At 37.0% G+C, this 20,842-nt stretch overlaps 2 protein-coding genes and 1 long non-coding RNA gene across 5 annotated transcripts in view; 2 read left to right on the plus strand and 1 right to left on the minus strand.

Annotated features, from left to right (window-relative positions):
- Hml (hemolectin) overlaps positions 1 to 6,030 on the plus strand; it is a 113,321-nt gene extending 107,291 nt beyond the window's left edge. For both annotated transcript variants that reach the window (XM_069827250.1, XM_069827251.1), the window contains exons 69-72: positions 931 to 1,086; positions 1,269 to 1,377; positions 2,979 to 3,140; positions 5,635 to 6,030. In XM_069827250.1, the coding sequence (XP_069683351.1) occupies positions 931 to 1,086; positions 1,269 to 1,377; positions 2,979 to 3,140; positions 5,635 to 5,849 (642 nt within the window). In that variant the 3' untranslated portion in view covers positions 5,850 to 6,030. The remainder of the gene's footprint in view (positions 1 to 930; positions 1,087 to 1,268; positions 1,378 to 2,978; positions 3,141 to 5,634) is intronic.
- Positions 5,940 to 13,202, minus strand: LOC138700871 (dnaJ homolog subfamily C member 1). 2 transcript variants are annotated; one of them, XM_069827256.1, is made up of 8 exons: positions 13,103 to 13,202; positions 12,160 to 12,319; positions 11,854 to 11,955; positions 11,082 to 11,300; positions 9,558 to 9,667; positions 6,881 to 7,021; positions 6,228 to 6,762; positions 5,940 to 6,152 (listed from the first exon to the last, which is right to left on the minus strand). In XM_069827256.1, exons 2-8 carry the CDS (start codon positions 12,298 to 12,300, stop codon positions 6,045 to 6,047), a joined length of 1,356 nt encoding a protein of 451 aa, XP_069683357.1. In that variant the 5' UTR covers positions 12,301 to 12,319; positions 13,103 to 13,202; the 3' UTR covers positions 5,940 to 6,044. The 2 variants fall into 2 exon arrangements, with proteins under 2 accessions (XP_069683357.1, XP_069683356.1); XM_069827255.1 differs by lacking the exon at positions 13,103 to 13,202 and adding an exon at positions 12,568 to 12,706.
- The window catches only part of LOC138700872 (uncharacterized), an 88,521-nt gene continuing 80,538 nt past the window's right edge, over positions 12,860 to 20,842 (plus strand). Inside the window, exon 1 of the long non-coding RNA XR_011332407.1 lies at positions 12,860 to 13,018. This is a non-coding gene — a long non-coding RNA (uncharacterized lncRNA). The remainder of the gene's footprint in view (positions 13,019 to 20,842) is intronic.

A 20,842-nucleotide genomic window follows, 5' to 3' on the forward strand; every position in this document is an offset into this window, starting at 1 on the left:
GAAACTAACAGCGAAGATGTGCCACGTGAAAATGTAAACATCCTACATGGGCAACTTTCTTTTTCTTTTTTTTTTACAAAATAAGGACATTACGCACATATGGATGTAGAAAGGCTATATGTTAATTCTTGAGTGCGTCCAAAGTAAGTAATAGTGTTAACTTGCCGAGGGGTATTGATAGACCATTTTGGAAGACCTGGAAATATTGGTGCTGTGCGTGGTCGACGAATTGCATCCAAACATATAGCATATGCTGCTTATACATTACTGAATATTTTTCCTTCCTGGTTGTTATTGGGACATGTCTGAATTGCTACAATATTTTTATCTCAATTATGTTGTTGTATAAGGTCGTATTCAAATTAGGGTACCTACTATTATAGTACATGTATTAACATCCTTCACCCTTTGATGAAAAGTGTAATAAGAAGTCATTACACTGTGGTGAGTGTCACGAAGCCCTTAAAGTTTCGCTAATGACTTACGAATGAATTTCATAGATATGTACCTCAAATGTCTTCTAGGGGCATAGTGAATTGGGCTCGTAGTATGTGCATTTAGTTGCTGTTTTCCAAGTGTCATCTGCTTCGTTTTATATTTTTATTTAATCTTTGATTAAGGGTATATGTAAGTGAACGAACACAAATATTATAAGAAAATGCAGGCTCTAAATTTCTAAAATATTATAAGGAAATGAACTCACAATTTGCCTGCATTTTCTAATAATATTTGTGGTCGTTCACGTACATATACCCTTAACACACTTTTCCATTGCATGGTGTGACACTTGCTTAGATATATTTCATTTCTTTGCATAATCATTCTCTATACAAATTATATTCACTTCTTGATTAGGTTCCAGTGCAAGCAATGCAACTATTTGGAAGTCATTTATCCTGAAGGAGGTATTTCGCATCCTTGTCTGTGCAGGGGTGGAAGTATTCTGCATCGCGTGTGGCCAGGCAGTGCTGCGGGAAGTGTGAGCAGGTGGCGTGCGTGGTGGGCGACAGGTTGCACCAGCCAGGTGACGCGTGGTCTTCTGACCAGGGCTGCACCAATCACACCTGCGACAACATCACGCTCACCGTGAGTACAGGACAACCACTAGTGTTACTACATTATCGAGTGATGTAGATGCCTGGTCCAATGGGAAGCCGGAGCCTGGGTTGTTATGTATTCTGTAGCCTCCTCCAGTCTGCAGAGTCACTTCATCTTGTATGTCTTGCATGGCAGAACTGTGAAGCCACTGACATATCATGTGTGCGCAGGTGCTGACCCACATGACAACGTGTCCATCAGTCCTGGACTGCGATGCTTCGCTTGTGTACAATGATGGATGCTGCGACAGATGCAAAGAGACGCCTGTCCCCAGCTTGGGTGAGTGGAAAGACGAAGGATGCTGTGGGGGTTCGGAGTTATTGTTCTGGGGCATAACTACACGGCTATACTAATGTTAAACGAAATATAAGCAAGGCTAAACCATATGTATGACATGTGGTCATAACTAGAGCCCGGAATTTTAGGTGCTAAAAGTTAAGAATGACACTGAGTGTGGATGAATAGAAGTGGTGCCCGTGAGGAGAGTTTTAAGCTTAGTTCACAAGAGTCCGATATGTAATAATAGACAAGAGTCAGAAGGACTGAGTAATGGATCTTGTAAACCGTGCGTAATTTGTAAGTGGTGGTTAAGAGGATTAAAGATACCAAAGGGAAAGTACTGAATGACATCTCAAAGAAGTGGGAGCATGGCTTCTATATTTATAAACTATAGCGAAGAACATTATTAACTTTTAGCACCTAAAATTCCGGGCTCTGGTCATAACTGCCAAAATTGTCTGCAGTGACTTATACAGGGTGATTCACGAGGAGTTACAACCACTTACGGACCTTATTTCTGAAGACATTCTCAGCAAAAACTGTCAGATAAACATGTGTCCTATTCTCAATATTGTCAGAGTTACACTAATTTGAAATTGTTAAAAAATACCTTTTTTCTTTAGTTTTAAGGGTAAAAGGATGTTACAAATAGAGAATGAACTATTCAGAAGTATGCTTTCTTAATTGGCTAGTGTTCTGAAGCTAAAAATGTGTTGTTGATTCCTTAATTGCTTTATACAGATTCCCCCCCCCCCCAATTTTTAACTAAAAATTATATTATTCTTAAACATTTATTACAATTGTTACAGATCACACGGCTTCTAGTAACTTGATTCTTTAGAGTTCAATTTTGCATCCTAATATACAGTCTTACAGAGTTCACAAGAATGGCGTGATTTCTAACAGTTGTTGTGATAGATGCGTAAGAAAAATGTAATGTAAACTTCATCTTACGATGTTGGATGACGTATATACGTCCGTTGATGTGACATATTAATTGAATATTTAAATACTTATATAGTCACAATCATACCATGGCATGATTGTGACTATATAAGTATTTAAATATTCAATCAAAAATGTAATTTTGTAGTTAAAAATTGAAAAAAAATATTCTTTACAAAGCAACTATGGAATTAACAACACACTTTTTAGCTTCGGAATACTAGTCAGTTAAAGGAATTATACTTCTAAATAATTCATTCTCTAACTGTAATATTTTTTTACCCTTAAAACTAAAGGAAAAAGGTATTTTTTAACAACTTCAAATTAGTGTAACTCTGAAAATATTGCGAATAGGACCCATGTTTATATGACATTTTTTGCTCAAACTGTCTTCGGGAAAATGCTCCTAGTGGTGGTAACTCCTCCTGTATATACTTTAGTGTTACTTATGTTAGTGTAGCGAGGTATGTATTGCTCCTTAATTTATCTATAGCTCATTGATAGTTTTAAAAATAACCAGAAATGTTTGTTTTTTTCCAAAGGCATTCCTCGCATCTTTGCATAGGGACATGATTAGATCACTGCAAGGTATCTTGACGTCTGTCTTTCTACTGCCAAAATACATAATTAAAATGACATTTTATTGTTTACTGCAGTTGTCAATGGTTCGTGCAAAGCAGAGAACGTGCCCCTGGAGGAGACAGTGGGACTGATCAAGACTGTGAGGAAGACCCACGGCACGTGCATCAACAAGGATGCCATTCCTCGCTTCACACACTGTAACGGCCTCTGTCATTCCCGCACGGTCTTCAATGCTGGTGAGTACACATGCACTTGATTTACATCTAGATATGCTACTCCACTCATATACTACATTTAAAGAGTTCTGGTATGTTATGTCTGAAATTATTATGCTCAAAATCTGTAGGTTTTTCAAGAAAGTGTCGAGTTTAAAGAATTTGTATTAAATTTAGTCACTCTGACTATACGAGATTCCAAGGCTTGTTGGAGGAATCTCAAACATAAATTTCTTCTTAAATCTGGAAGTGAAAATTTTCATGGCTATACTTACATACCAGTTATTCGAGTTGTTACTCACCATGGCAGGATGAAGTGAAATCTGTAAATTCTGACGAAGGCAAAAACTTTGCCAGCAATTCTCATGTTCTACTGACACAGAACCGTATTTGCCAGATGGACTTTACTTTAGAAGGAAGCCAAGGTAAAAACAAAGGGCAAACACTCGATCTGATAGCAAGCACGACTTTCGAATGGAAAATGCACTGGATTGGATTGTAGAGGGTGGAGGGTGAGACAAGACGATATACTGTTTTTTGAGATTGGAGAACTGCAGTAGGGCCATATCAGAAGTTCAGTTTGCAAGAAGAGAGCAAAATGATAAATGTTACACTACTTTCCAACCCAGATATAATCCCCCGGAGACCAAGGAAAACAGCAGTTGCAGCCTTCAGACTATTGACAAATCATGACTGTCTAGCAAGTCATCTCTACAGAATAGGTATCTCAGCTTCACCCATATGTGTCCTGTGTAACGATCCAGCAGAAATGAATGAAGACCACTTGCAGACCTGTGAAGCAGTAAGATCAGAAGAAACTACAGTTCAAAAGTATTGGAAAGCATGACTGCAAATGGCTTCATTGCCAAATGCAAGGCACTAGACAACAACAACAACAACAACATTTTGCTTTAAACATCCACCAGGACAAAATCTGCAACTAATCCTTGTCTGTGCACGTCCTTCATTACAGTACAATTCTAGTATCCTTTCCTTGTCAGCAGTTGGTATTGCTCACCCATCAGTCTGCACAGTCTGTCAGATAACATTGGTTGAACTGCTTGTACACGATGCTTCACAAGGCTTTCCAATAATGTAACGTTTTATTGTCAAACTAATTATTTATTCATTTACCAAACTTACCACAATCAAATAAAATAAATTTAAAGTACATATAACATAAGCCACCTCTGACTGAGGTTCTGGCTGGTCTGTACATCCATTACCAGGCAGTACATCTCACTTGACGATGTGTGTCAGAGGAAGAACAATGTTTGTATGCATCGGAAGTGTGATTAGTGGATTATGTTACTAGTCAGTGATGTATGCAATGGAGGGGGAAAGAAACTGGCCACCCTAGCCCGTTATCTCCTGGCTTAGTTGTCTTATGGTGTCATTTATGAGGTTCAAACCTGTCTTCAGACAGTTGACTAAACAACAACGTAAGTATAAATAATTCAAATCAGAAGCCCTTAATATTGTTTTAAAAGTAAATAAGAACATGTTCTAAGTGATCAACGACTTAACACTTTTTTAAATAACTGACCAGTGGGATTCAAAACTATTATATCGGCAAGAACCACAAAAGAACATGGGATCCTGGCCAACAGAAGTTATTTGCCAGTTAATTCAGTTACATGAATTAAACACATGCCTGTATGCCATGGGTTCTGTAAAATGAAGAAAAATAATGTGCATGAGGAAATTGCCAAAGGGACTAGGAAAACAGTTGAACTAAGAAAATACCATCTATAACAGCTATAAATAATAAACCTAATATTACTTACTTATGGCTTTTAGAGAACCCGGAGGTTCATTGCCGCCCTCAAATAAGCCCGCCATCGGTCCCTATGCTGAGCAAGATTAATCTAGTCTCTACAATCATAATGCACCTCCCTCAAATCCATTTTAATATCATCCTCCCATGTACGTCTCGGCCTCCCCAAAGGTCTTTTCCCCTCTGGCCTCCCAATTAACAGTCTTTGACAATTCTTTTTCGATATCGAGCAATGTTTGACAAGTTTCTTGTAAAGTGTTGAACTGGAAGAAAAATGTAATTGTGCACAAGGAGCTTTATAGTCAGGGAAATAGGAACTACAGATTCTATGCCATGGAATTGTTCTGTTCATGCACACAAGCACAGCTTAGTGGCGTGTCTGAAGCTGTTTCTTCACAAAATCAGAGTATTTGTACAATTTTTCAGGAATTTAAATATATGCTAGATTTCTTTTGTTTTTGTAGAGTTTTTCATTACAGATTAGTTTAATGGGGGAAGGATAATGTTGGCATTACTGAAATCAGGACTTTTTCCATTGTTGATGAAATTTAGAACACGTAGATAACTTTCAGAATGTAGATCTAACCTACGAAACGACGTGTTTTCTATATTTTATAAGAACAGAAGTTCAATCTAAGTTTGTCTTGTTCGTCCATAATGCACATCGTGATAATTTGATTGCAATCAGGAAACTAAGCTTACAAATAATATTAATGTGCCCTGATTTGTGATTTACAGTGACGCGTGCACAAGAAAATGACTGCAAGTGCTGCCAACCTGTGCAGCTACGGCAGTTCACAGTGGACCTGACATGTGAAGACGCGAGCACGTTGAGTGTGGAGGTGAGTGTGCCCAGTGCCTGCCAGTGCGAGGCGTGCGGCACATCACTGCCCAAAGAAAACGAGAACCTCGTCGACAACACTCCAATCTTCATGAAGGAAGGCCGGCAGTAGTGGCGTACACTAAAATCGTCTTGCTTCAGTTTTGGCTCTCCAAATTCATTGATCCATACATTACTTTAAATCGAATTTTAGAACAGGATATAGTTATGACTGTAATATTTTTGTAAACTTTATTTCAAAAACATACACAGTATAATAAGATCTATATTACAATTATCATTAAATAACTTAATACAGTTGTTTGCCTCACGGGGAGGGCTGCTCGTCACCGCCCTCCTGCACCGAAGCCTCTCCGTTCACTTTCCTCTTTTTGACCATTTCCACGAGCTGCTTGTACCGCAACATGCACTCCTCCTGCATCAGAGAGGGCATTGTTAGACAACAGCCACAAACAGAGCAACTCACAAGAAAAGCAGACTGACAAATCACCTTGGTCTTCCCGGGGACGCACTTGGCAATCTTATCCCAGCGATCAGGGTTCCCTCCCTTGGGGTACTTGGTGAGGGCCGCCTCCAGCGCCTTCTGCTGCACCTGGCTCCACTCCTGGTTGTCCACCTCCACCGCGACCCTTGTCTTCACCTTGCTAGGCTTCTGGGGCTCCGACTCAGTAGTGGCCCCTGCCGACGTCACCCGGTACCCGTCCTCCTTCACCTTCTTCGCCATGTGAGTCACCTCGGCCACAGTCCGCCCCATCGCGTTTGCCACCTTCTCCCAGCGGGCTGCGGTGCCGGGCGGGAACTTCTTGACGAGGCGCACCAGCTCGGCAAGGTCGTCGTCCGTCCACAGACCGCCAGACACGGGAGGGGTGGGTTTGTGCTGCTCGTCGGCTGCTTCTTCTGGTTCCTCCAGTTTCGCATCTGGGGTGGACTCGTCTGGCCCTAGTTCGGGCAGTGGAATTACACGGCCCTTACGCCGCCGTGGCCCTCGCACCTCCACTTCTACCTGCTCCTCTTCCTCTTCAGACCTGGAATCAGGCAAATCAACTTGTGCTTACTCTCAGTCAGCTCCTTTGCTGCATGAATAGCAGAGATATTTTACACTGTGTTGTTGTTATTCCTGACGAACTGCCACTGTCTACTCACTCCTGATCCAGCAACTCCTGTTCCTTCCTTTTCTTGCGCTCCGTCCAGTAGAGCCTGGCCAGCATCACGCTGTGGGGGCACAGCACCACCACGAACCAGAACAGCCAGCGAGGCAGCTGGAAGGGGAGCGTGTTGCGAACACTGCAACAAAGTACACGAGTGAGCTTTCTTCATTAGGAACATGCCAAGCGAAACATTTGGCAACATCACGGCTACTGCAATAACTCTACACTAAAAGCCAGGTTATGAACCGAATAAACCGGAAGCAACGTTCTGTTGGTCTCTTTCTGAGCTCTGTTGCCACATAGTGGGGCGAGATTCAAAGTGTGTTCTGCGTTTGTCACCGATATGTTTAAAATAACTACTGTATATAGTTCTCGATAACACTATCCACAATATTAGTAATTAAAATTACTGTTTTTAAGAAAGCACGAGCTAATGACGCTGGTACGAAATGCGACTCGTAATCCACGTGGTACTGCAAATGAACTGGCTACACTGTCTCCGTGATTCCGTTGCCAGATTTTCGTTAGCAGACGACATTTTCACGCGAGGTCCCATGAAAAGCTCCGTTCTCGTTCTCCCCTCCATCCCCCACACTCAACGTGTCATCACTGCACAGGCTACCCCTCTAACCCGCACTTTTCTCTCGCCCTCCCAACTACTTCCTGTTTCGTCGGTTCATAACCTGGCTTTTAGTATAGCAAGCACGGCCACCTATCTCTTACCTCCCCCTCCCCCTCCGCTGTATTCAGTCACACACACACGACCCTGCGCTAAGTTGTAAGACTGTTTAGCCATGAATTTAAATTGAATAATTGCGAAAATGGTTAAAATTTCAATTTAAATTCATGGCTAAACAGTTTAATTTATCAAAAAAAGATTCAAGACACTAACGATTCAGATTATTTTTACCCATCTGCTTGTATAGCAATCAGCCATTTCTCTGGGCCGTTACCGCAATAGAGCACTGCAAACATTGGGCAAAGACTATTTTCCTGCTTAACAGTGCTTCATCGAAGGAGAAGTGTAATAAAAGTTTTGTTATATTTAACATGTAGAATCACCTCTTAAATTTTGGTGCATTGGTCCCCTTCCATCCTGTACAGTAAATGTTTCTTGTTGTGATATCTTTATTCCATAGAATGCTGAAATTTAATTTAAAAACTGCTGTTCTCCCATTGTTAATTCGCCCATTTATATCTTCGTGATTTCCTAAATATGTGTATTCATCACAATGATTCATGTTTCCTTTTCAGTTTTCCACAATTAAATCCTCTGAACCTGCAGCTTTTGCCATGTAATGTTTTCTTGAGATTTATTTTGTGAGTAAATAAAATGAAAATGCTAAATTTGAATATATTCATACAAAAAGATTGCACAGCGAAAAATGTTCTGTGCATCTAAATCTGTAAAGGTAAGTAAGCTTACGCTGGAAAAGGGCACAAAATTATGTCGACCAAATCAAGATCGTCAACAGATCAAACCATTACTGCGACTGGATAATCAATGAAGCAATAGAGAAAAACTTCAACAGGGACAGAGGACCAACTTACGTCTTCATACACATGTTCTTGGAAAAAGGGGAGTCATGTACTGAGCCTGGCCCATCGCTCGCCAACACCAAGCCAGAAGCTTCACTTCCTCTTAAATTTTCTAACGAGGACATTATCAAAATTTGTCTAATGATAATGAGAGGTTCATTACCCATTTCACACAATCACTTGTATAACACTACGTAATATTATTCACTTCATTTCATTACTCTTCATTGTACTTTCATCTCATGTTTCTCCGAAATCAAATTGTTCTTTATTTTTAAATTTATCATATTATATTTTATCTTTAAGTTAACCTCTGCTTTGTATTCTGGATCCTAGTAGCCAGTTATACGTGTCGGCCAGATGTCCTAAATTGTGGAATTAGTAGTTGGTTCATGTTACACAATCCTCACACCTGAGTTGTGAATTCAGCTCTCTTGTACAAGACAGAACAATTATAAATGTGTTAATAAGAAAATAGAAATACATAACAAAGATTTCAACCTCATACTGCTCCAAGGCATTCACTGACAAGTTGCCTGTCTCCTTCACCACTATTTCCATATTCAGGGTTGCAAGGAGTAGTGAAATGTATTCCATAACCTCTCCTATTCAAACCCCATCCTCACTTTCTTGTGGTGCGACTTGTTTTCAGCAAACGAGGCTCTGTGGACTGTTCCATCAAAAATGGAGGAAATGTCATTTCAGCATGCAGACCTGCCATGGCATGCACAAGCGTCCCCTAAGTGGAGAAGAGGGGATATGGTCGATGGAGTTGTCTGGCTAACCAATGGCAGGTGTGGTCCTTCTAACAGTTGGGGGTTGTGTGTAGGCGATATAACTGCCATAACATAATAATATGGTGCCTGTATTAAAACAGTTATATTTGTTGCTACATTACACTCCTATACTGAAGAGTAAGAGAGTTAATGGCTTTATTGGCTAACAATATTTCTATACTGACTATCATGATAAGTGTAATAGATTAGCGAAGCTGTGTCATGTCCAAAGATCTGATGCGGCAGTTACCCAACAGACAGTCCAAAGAATCCGAGGTACAAATGATGTGAACTACTTTCGAGCAAGGCTAAGAGGGGCAGTGAGAATTCTGACATGCAGCAAGTGTGAAGACTCACCTGGGAGTCGGAATGTCGAGTACTATTGTTTCTGGAAGCGCTGGACCATCATACTTTCCTTTTTTCTGTTTCTTCTGTAATTTTTTAAGTCTCATATTAAGGAATTGTTCCTGCAAGTAAACATCGTGGTTATCAGAATCTGCTGTAAGGTCATTGGAGTTACAAGGTGGCTTATAACAGTGAACTCTCTTGTACCATACAAAGATAACAGACAATCTTTATGGTTGTTAGCTGTCAGCAGATCCATTACCAACATAAAAATAATATAACTTCATAGTCAGAGTGAAGTTGCCCAACCTCATTGCTTTTCGTAAGCTTTGTTCTACTGTATTGTGAGAACTACGAATTAACAGATTCAAAAGAAAAAGAAAAATGGTACCTATTAAGACACAGAATCTTAGGATAAAAATCCACATTTTTTCTTTAATGTCTTTCAAACTTTGATGACGTGATTCTTGAGAGTAAACTAAGCAATTTATATAATTCAAATTTGAAAATCGAATTTAGAAGCCCAAAGAAATTTTCTTATTACCGGCCTAACTCCCTTAGAAATTGACGTAGGGTAAAACTTTTTTTGCCAAAATGATCCCCTACATATGGAGAATGTTACATACTAAAATTATTTATCTTGAACCATTCAAAAGATATGCCACATTATATAAGCACTTAGGAAAAAATATATATGTATATTTTTGTAAAAAAAAAATTACAATTGATTGAAAATAATTTTAGTTTACAACATAGCCACATGTTTAAGCTTTAATTTGGTACCTCAATGAAGTCTTTTGCCAATTGCAAGTCTACTTTTGTCCATCGGAAGAATAAGAAACATCAGAAAATGTAAAATAGGAGTAAACAGACACTGAAGATGATGTAAGGTATAGAAAGTATAGTGCGCTTGTATTATAAATACCCAAATAGGTAATTATGAAATTATTGAGACAATGGATACAAGTTATATATTTTTGAAAACTAGAAGAAATGAGCTTCCAGATGAGGCAAAAACATTATTTACCAAAATTTTGAAGAAATCTGACATTTCTAGAGTCTATGTATACCTTAAAGTAAACCATTTTCTCAATTTAAAATGTATCTGAAACACCAAAATTGAAAGCATGAATATTCTATGCATAGTACTTAATTCACTAATGTAAAAGAACTCAAGCACTTTCCAAAAATTAGATTTTGTATACTTTTTTATTTTTACTGGTTTAGCAATGACGAAAGAATAAATGTGCTAAAAGGAAAAAAGTAGGCAGAGGGACAAATGGCTACATGCCAATATGCGTGGAATTAGCAAAAAAAGAAAATAATAAAAAAATGAAATAAAACCTTCATAATTATTAGCCATGCACACAAAATCCTAATATGAAAATTAAAATCAATGTATGAAATGGAACTAAATACAAAGAAGTTTTCAAACTGTAAACATTTCACATAATAATAAAAACTTATTTCTCAGCTATTTACATGTTTGTTTCGAAACAATGTCAACTTGGAGTCCTGGTAGCCTACTCTACTTACAGCTGTGTACTTCTTCTCCAGATATGCAGCCCACGAAACGATGTACTGCCCCACTGTGACTATCACGAACAGAATCACAGACATCTCCACCAGGCCCATCTTCCTGACACGCCGGTAGTAGTACACTGCTTGTCGCCAGTCTGGCAGTCCATTCTTGAGGACTTCGTCATAGCGCATACGTCTGTTCGTATCTCTGAGCACGTCGTACACAGCTACCAGCTACAAATTAAGCAGCAATCCACTGTGTTAGACTGATTGCACTGAAATATGTTTAATTTAATTGTGGTAGCTTACATATCATGCTCATTTAAATGCACGAAATTACGCTGTGAACAATAGAAAACATGTACAATACAATATAACATGAAATTTTACCTAGTTCCGAACACTGTTGTGGATATTATCATACATATACATATATACAGTGTTCTGCCAAATGGCAGGTCTTTCACTGTAAACACAGCATTCTCCAATCTTTCCTATTTTCTGCCTTCCTTTTAGTCTCCGCATATGATCCATATATCTTAACATCCTCTATCATCTGATATCTTCTCCTGTTCACCAATCCTTCATATTACCATCATTATCACTTATTTTATATCAACTACTTAATGGTCAATGCTGAGAACTAAGCCAGACGTAAGAAGTAAGTTATCTTGCACATTATAAATACCCTGACGACGTACGATTATAATACAAATGGATCAGCTTCAAGTGATCAAGGATAATAGAAAAAAAAATTTAAAAACTTAGTTCGTATGTGAACACGCACCTGTCTGAATTTTATTTCTGCGTCTGCTGCATCACTTTTATCTGGATGAAGGACAAGAGAAAGACGGCGATAAGCCTTTCTAATTTCAGAGGCGTCGGCATTCTGGAAAAGAGAAAAATGAGGTAATTTTTCGTGACTTCAATGAATAGATGAACCTTTGCTGAATGATAAAGGGTAAATATGATGGAAAAACTTAATATCTGATGCTTCTATGTTATTTCACGAGGTTTCGAATATTATTATTAGTGAATGGCTAAAAGAGAACTGGTAGTAGCAACAGATAATGAGTTTTGGCGAATTTTTTACCTCAGCTACACCCAAAAGGGTGTAAAAATTAGTGTTAACTTCCTCGACCAAATCGAATATCTCCAACTCTTCGTTGTCCCAGCACTGAACAGCATCGAATGATAAGGACAGCACGAGAAGCCATGGTGTCCAGAGCTTCATAAGGACTAAATTTCTACCCCTGTAAGTGTATGAATTACATTTTACAGTAATATTTCACTATTTTCACTGCAAATTGAAAATAACCTACACATTTTTTCTTCATCCTGGTTGTCACACATAAATCACTTTTTACAAAGTTTTAATAAACTGACTGAAAAAGCCAAATACCCAGTTATGGAAGTTGAAAAAAACCTTTATGTGCAAAACATTAAATACCTCTAAAAATTGTAAATTATAAAATTATGCTATTATTTTAAAAAAAGTTACCCTCTTTATATGTTAAAACGTCACCATGACAACATGCAGACTCGATTGAGCACTTGCAGCTCCACATGGTAACCAACTTCTACTCAGTATAAGTCATTTGTCAATAGATGGCAGCATTAAAGGTTGCGCCTGTTCAGAGCATGGCCTGTTTTATCTAATTTTGCTTTACTTTGGCTATTAAATAATTATAACTTATATCAGAACACTGCCAATAGAAATATTTATGCTCCTGATCTTTTCAAGTATAAAGAAATGATTATATATGTGTGTGTAGAAGTAGTATCAAAAAATACTTTCATGCCACACTTTAAAAAAAACTACGTCAGTTTGATTCTGCGAGCTCTAACCACACTCTAACCTTAGAAAATTTTTGAGGAGCACCAATCTCCGAAATGTGTTAAAATGCACGGTTTTATTGGTATGCTCAGATTAGAAGTCCAAAATGTTGCAGGTAACCTAATTGAAAAATTAGTAATCAATCGAGGATAGAATTCTATTTATTTGACTATGGGATAGATAGTGACAAATTCCTTACTTTTTGCTCAGTCTGGCTCGTTGCTTACGAGATTATATACAAACAAGCTGGCTTAGCTGGCGCATAGCACTATCACAGAGTGGGTCTCTAAGCGTCATGACAATTTCTGCCGCTAGGTTCGCCTCGTAGTTCTATTAAACGATGAATAGTTCCATAAGCATTGTGTATCATGAAAATTCTTTGATTAATTTTGCATTACTGATCGAGTACGAAGATTATAAACATGCCAAGCATGTCTTATTTAAGATTTATTGACGACTTGTTAAATAACAGTATGCAGATTTTCAGCGTCATTTAATGGAATTTACAATTTTGTTTCCTGAAAGTCTGAATTTGTTCACTTAAAAAATTTTGCTTTCAAACTACCGTACATTCTTCATCTGGTTCATTTACTTTGGCAAGTTGATTGTTTGCACTTCCGTATTTTTCCTTCAGATTTCGTTCCCTCTAATTTGTTATAATTGCTGAAAGTGTACTATCGGTGTCTTCTACTTTCAGACATCATCATCATCATCATTATTATTATTATTATTATTATTATTATTATCATCATCATCATCATCATCATCATTAAATTAGTATAGTTCTTAGTTTGTCTTGCCTTAAAACAATCAGTAGCGTTATTCGAGGAAAAGAGTATGATTAAAAATAATTTATAATGGCGAAATAATTCCACGACAATGGTTAATTATTACTGCTGAATATTGACACATAAACGATTCGTATTATTTTAGAATACAACATACGCAGCAATGCAATTTTAACGTTGCGCGTGCCAAGTTTAGTGTAATGTACTCCCCTCATCCTCCAAGCCAAATCAAATATTATTACATTACGAGTAATAAAAAAATAAATAATAATTACTACAATTATTCGTTGTGATAAAGTACAACTATCACCGTATGGTGTACCGAAGATTTTACTTTATGTTTTCATTAAATTGACATGTAATGAGTGGCGACAAAAAACAATTCAGGGGAGTGAGATGCAGACATTACTAAAAAATAAATGGGGATCGGGGAGAACAGATGCGCATGTGCCTATGGGCGGCAAAATTCTTTAAAAAATCGTTCCTGAAATTCCTGAGATATTTGTTTATGTTTGAGAAATCGTCAAATGCGGAAACCATTTCACATATCGTCGGTGAAGAAACAATACCGCGTAACTGACTTTTTGACGATTTTTTTTGTTTTTTGGTGCGTTGGCATCCCTGACACTGCGCGCATCATCTGGTAGCGCGGGAAAGTGTAATTTCGCCATGTAAATGTGAGAAAAAGGAATTGAAACAATACCGCTTATCTGAATTTCTGAAAATATTACTGAAATTCCGCGTAACTACACTACATGCAATACCGCCTAACTGTATTCAGGGTAAATTTGTTGGAAAAACCGCGTAACTGAATAAGAAAAATTTCAACACGGAAGAATAAAATAATGCTGTAGGCTATTTTATGTACAAAGTGTATTCTCCAATTAGATATTTTCTTACAGTAATGAGTACGACGAAAAATAGTTTAATATACCCAAATTGAATTAAAGGAATTTTACATTTCTTTCAGTAACAAATTGAAATGTAATACATGCTCACTTGATATGGATGAGTTGGTATGGGTCATCGAAAGAAAAGACTGAATTTAATATTTCTCAACAATGCTACTGAAACACGCACATCAACATGTGTGCCACAAAGCATCGTTTTTCCCGCCAATTCGAGCTGTATGCAGTTATCTGACACATCAATACTTCTGTACCTATTAGTTACTGAGTTTCGTTGTAACAAGTGTGCACAATGTTCTGTGAAAACTGCAAGACAGGGGAGCCTACGTTGGGTATAAATCATGTAACTGAAAAGTAACGCATGACACACTCAGGGATGCAAAGAAACTAGGGGCGTCATGCAATTCCAAAATCTGTCAAAAATAAAAATTCAGACAATGCAATGTAATTGGAAATGCTGAAAGACAAGAGATTTTTTTTTATACATTTTGGAATAAAATGGCCTGGGATCAGAGAAAACGGTCTTGTGGGTGTAACCCCGACAAAACGTCCTGGAAAGAGTACTGGTGAGTCATGAAGAAATGGTACTTTGTTGCATAATTTCCGTGTGGGCAATGAAAAATTACATGTGTGCAAGAAACTGTTCTTGAATACTCTTGCAATAAAAGATTACAGTGTCAGGTATTGGTTAGAAAATTCAAAGCACGGAATGTCCTCTTGTTCTACTGTTTTCCATACTCATGCCAAAAAAGACAAAAAGGAAGAAGATAAAAAATTTCTCAGGACATTTTTTGACAGTCTCCCTAAATTACCTTCCCATTATTGTCGACAGTCATCAAGCAAACTTTATTTAGAGCCTATAGTTCATTCCAAAATTCAGTTACATGATTTTTATAAATTGATGTGCACGTGAAAATACTGGCCCTCTGAGCCGAGATATTTCAACCTGCTTTTCCAGGAAAGTAACATCAGCATTTACAGCCCGAAGAAAGATCAATGTCACATCTGTTGTAGTTACAAAACCGGAAATATAAGTGAAGCTGCATGGCTGCAACATGATGAACAGAAGAAGGAAGTTCGAAAAGAAAAAGAAAAGGATAAAGAGGAAGCTCAAATGGAACTGGACAATTTATTCACCATGGATCTCCAGGCAGTCAAAATAGTTCCATGTATACAGGCAAGTTCTGTGTATAATAAGACTAAATTATGTGTGCATAACTTTACAATTTACAACTGAAAAATCATGATGTCGTATGTTACTAGTTCGACGAAATGCAGGCAGAATTGGTGGCATCGGTTTTCGCCAGTTCTGTCATAGATCCATTGACTGACTGCATACAAGAAAATCCTCTGCCAGTAATTATGTACTCTGATGGATGTACGAGTACATACCAAAATAGAAATGCAGTCATGTCTAATGACCTCCTTGGTCTAGCAATTTCTACAGGTGTGTTGATTACCCAAAAATATCAGATGGAATGTGACTCAGTTCACAGTGCAATTGAATACAAGTTAAAAAATAGAGACAGGACACTGCCCAGCCAATATGTTTCAATAACAGGAGAAGCTTTACCGTGGTAAGCATTTAGAATATTCTTCCTTCAGAAATTGCTGACAAAAGATTTTGGATGTATGATTCAATTCGCCCAGGAAGAGGAAATAATGATCTCTCTGTAACTGATCTGAGCGCAATACAATATCGTCCTGATGGTACAATTTTTTTTTCAAGTTTCGTTTCACAGAAGACTGGCAAGAAATGCCAAGGCGTCCCAGAAAATAAAGTAAGAAGTGACTGAAAGAAATTATATTCTCAACCACTGAGAATTAAAAAGTCAAAGTGGAATCACTTGCAGCAACTAAAAAGTGTTCTGCCAAAGGACTGTAATGCATTCTATGATAACATTGGTTACGTGTAATTTTGTTTAAACACAAGGTGTATTTTCTTATGTCATACATGACAATCTTAAAAACAACACTGTAATTCATTAACACGTCTCACAAAATAATAAACATAATTATAATTACATCATATTGATCTTTTTCAAGGTTATTGTTTTACAGGAAACCTTTCCAAATATTGTTTAAAAAGTACAATATTTTTCTGTAAAAAACTTCAGTAATATTAAGAGTACTAAAATATTACTTACGTCTTTTAATTGTAACACTTCTTTACTTTAAAAATGTTCTATCGTTGAAAATTAAGTGAAAACTAATTTAGTGCAATACCACGTAACTGACATAAATCTTCACAGCTAGCCTTCTAATACCATGTAACTAACATAAATAACTTAAAATTGCAACGTAATTTTATTTTTGGATATTGTACACATTTCTAGCGTTATTTACTAATACCATACCGAATTTCACATTGTGGAAGTGATTAGTTTTTTAAAAATTACGTTTTTTGTTTGTCCTGTAAAATCTGCATTTTGTTACTTATGCGGTATTGTTTCTTCACCGACGATATATTGTAGACTAACTTCCTAATTAATTTAATTGTAACTCCTAATTTAAAAATTGTTTACACACACTAAAATAGCATAACATTTGCTATTACTATCCACTACAGATTAATCAGCAGGCCTATTAGATATTTATTTCACCACTGCAAGGTGTGAAAGAAAAATCGCACAATTTTACTAATCATGTATTGTGACTGGTTATGCCCACTTACAAATGATTAAATTATATAGTCAGGGAAATTGAAGATAATAAAGTACAGTACCGGTACCTTAATTCACTTGAACTTAATAATAACAATAATAATAATAATAATAATAATAATAATAATAATAATAATAATAATAATACGTGAAAAGGGTAGACTACAGTGTTCATATAAAATGTAATAAGTTTCTTTCATTATTTCCGAAAAGGTACGGTGTATGAATTGAACAACAGGAAGGTAGTACCTTAATTTATGATATGTAATATTTTTAATATCAAGAATGACAGCCATTCATTTTAATATAATTGATACGTAGAAGTTTTGAAATTACGTCTATTGACCATAAAATACTGTACGAAGCATTTAATAAGCAACTGTGAGTCCTTTAAATGTGCCTAATGTCAATATCATTTAAGTGTTGTGCTATGAATATCTAGAACCGAACAGCGCTCTGAGCAGTGGAATTGGCATTATGCGGTAACCACTAGACCCGTATTTCAAGCGCTAAGCAATGGACTGGCTACCCTGCTGTTAAGAGTATCGCCAAAAACACACGCACGCACACACACACACACACACACACACACACCTCCCAGAGGTATTGGAGTACCAACATGGATGAATATATGCATCCATGCAGAACCATATTTTTATCGCACCAAATGATGCTAGGAAGTATTGTAATTGAGAACAATGAGAGATGACAAAGAGCCATAATTCAGGTCTTGTTGTAAGGAGGGATATTCCTTTTTTTGTCCTACGATTCTATTTTCGCCCACAGATGAATTCTGTCTTCATTTTGAATACATCTCAAACTTGTCGAGCTAGACTCACTAAACGTCAGAGTAACTCAAATATATAAAAACACCGTATGTTCTGAACGCATAACTATTAGTTATAATAAAATATGATTCATACTTACTATTACATTCCGGGTGATGATGGGATATTTCTCGTTGTCAAAGCTTCCACAACTGTTGCGAGGACCAAGATTCCTCTTAAATTGAGTACTGCGTCTTTCTTGGGAGTATAAAAGGTGGTCGGAGAGTGGTGTCGACCACACCACCACATTGTATTGCCTTGATAAAAAAAAAGCATGGATTTCAATCTCCATGCCCTCCAAGCGCCTTCATGGTGTAGACGTAGGAGATACCTTACTTTTTTATGGGGGACCCACCATTTCATTAATTACATAATGTAGCTCATGAAAATATTATTTGGGCATAATACAGTTTAAAATATCGGTATGGTAATTTGTTCATTACAATTTACAACAATTTGTAGTGCTACCGGTATATTTTGTAACGAATAAGAGAATAGTTATTTTTTGGTGTTGGTTGACCTATACATTGTACTTCAAATTAAAATTGGATTCGAACCTATTCGAAGTGTTCCGTGCTCATTGTTGAATTATGACTGCATTGTAATTTGTTTAAGTTTGGAGTTTGATTCATTTTTAAAGCTATAAAAATGTAAGTATATTTAATACGTTTGCTAATATTTCAATCCAGTAATAATTCTACAATCTCAGGCAATAGAATAATACATTTTAAATAATACATTTTAGTTCATTGTGTGATTGTTGATAATAGTTGTACATAAAGGCTTAATTTCTGTGGATATTTGATCACGATTTTGGGGAGTCATTCATCATAGTGTTTATTTAAGAGTACATTGTGCATTGCTTTTCAGTTAAAATCAATCAATTTTTATGTCTGCACATGCTCCCAAAATTGTTATACCATAGGCCTGCTGCAAGCTTAAATATGTGAGCAATTCAGTATTGTTTCTAGATGCTTGATATGACTTAAACTTCACAAAATTTCGGAAAGAATTGCTCCAATCGACAATACAGATTATTTTTTCTCTTGTAGGTACAGAGAAGGAACCGAAGGCTTACACTACAGGTATAATACTGGTAGAGTAAAAAAAAAAGTTTCTTTAAACCACCACTTTTAAGATCGATCTTGAGGAAAAAAAAAATTGAATCTTGCTTATTGAAGTAAGGTTACCATCCGTTCCGATTTTTCCAAGACAATTTCCGAATTTAGACCCTCTATCCCGGGACGCCAATTTGTCCTGGATTTTGCATATATGTTATGATTTTTCCTGTTTTAGATTTTTCACATTCTAGTAATGTTTTTAAGGGATATGAACTCTAAAGTTGGCGGTTACCATTGCTGGTGTTGCTGTTATATCGCATTCACTTCAAAATTGACTATCACTCATAACTTATTCAATTCAATGGGAGTGCCAGTATTCCAACGTGCAGAGACACAGTTCTCTATAGTCTCAAGAACTGGAAGGAACACAGAAATACTTTTCAGATGATACAAATAAGAAGCTAAATCTGCTAAGCATTATCACTGGCATACTTTGATTAAAATCACTAGTTCAGAGGCTTTTCCAGTCCCCAGTTTGTTTCGAAGCTTTGAATCCACCAGATATCCTTACACTGCTAGCTGAAGATGCTTGAGCAGTCAAAAGTTGTTCAATAATGGGGAATGCGTTGGGACAGACTTCTTCAATTCCACTTCTTTGTTGGACCTTTCATCATTCGCAAGCTGACACTTGGAACGTCGCAGATTCATTGAAAAGTGATTCCTGGAACTTCGCTATTAATGATAGGCCTAATAGAAAACTAGATTCATACTTTGAGCTTGCAAAATCAAGTCCCAATGTCTTCCTATCTCTACTTAGTTCGAGCAGTTCAGTGTTATTTATTTGCTTTGAATCAAGCATGTAAGCAAGAAAATGAGCTGGATTTAAAGCCATGTTTTATCTATTTAAAAAGTTGTTCTTAATGTTCTTATCTCTTGTCACAGCCCATATGTATATTAAGTATTTCCAAAGATCTCACACAGCATGAGCAGTGAACGGAAGTATTTTCAAAAGTACAAATGTTGTTGTTTTCTAATGCCAGGCGTTTGACAATAAAGTCATTTGACCTCTTGCACTCCAATATTTTTCAAAGATATTATCATGACCAGCCACTGAAGCACAGATTTTGAGGTGTTCCGAATCCATTTCTTGGTTTGAGTTGCACAATGGGTAGTTAGGGGACTGATATATTCCAATTCTATGCAGGTGTTTGGCCAAACAATCATGGCCTGTTGCCAATCTAAATGCAGCTACAGACGATTTTCGTGGTAAATCGGGAATTAACTGTGGATTTTGATGCAGAGAGTTCCATTTTTTCCCTTGGGATTGAGTTATCAAATTTTGTTTGTTGAAGTCTAAGTATGTAGATTTAATAAATCTCTTCACAGAGTAATACGTAGATTTAGTAATAGGTCTGTAAGTAGCAGTGCTGCCCTTCTTTGCTAAAGCATCCGCATTCTCGTTTCCCAGGATTCCACAATGGGATGGTATCCATTGGAATACAATTCTTTTATTGAGTGATATTAATTGAGAGAGCATTTTAGTTATTTCTGCTGTTTGAGATGAAGGTGTGTGTTTAGAGACGATTGATAGAATAGCTGCTTTGGAGTCTGACAATATAACTGCATTCATAAATTTATTGATGTGGCATAGAAGATTCCTGAGACATTCACTTATTGCAATGATTTCTCCAT

The sequence above is a fragment of the Periplaneta americana genome, chromosome 6 (assembly GCF_040183065.1).
Source record: "Periplaneta americana isolate PAMFEO1 chromosome 6, P.americana_PAMFEO1_priV1, whole genome shotgun sequence".
Taxonomy (NCBI): Eukaryota; Metazoa; Arthropoda; class Insecta; order Blattodea; family Blattidae; genus Periplaneta; species Periplaneta americana.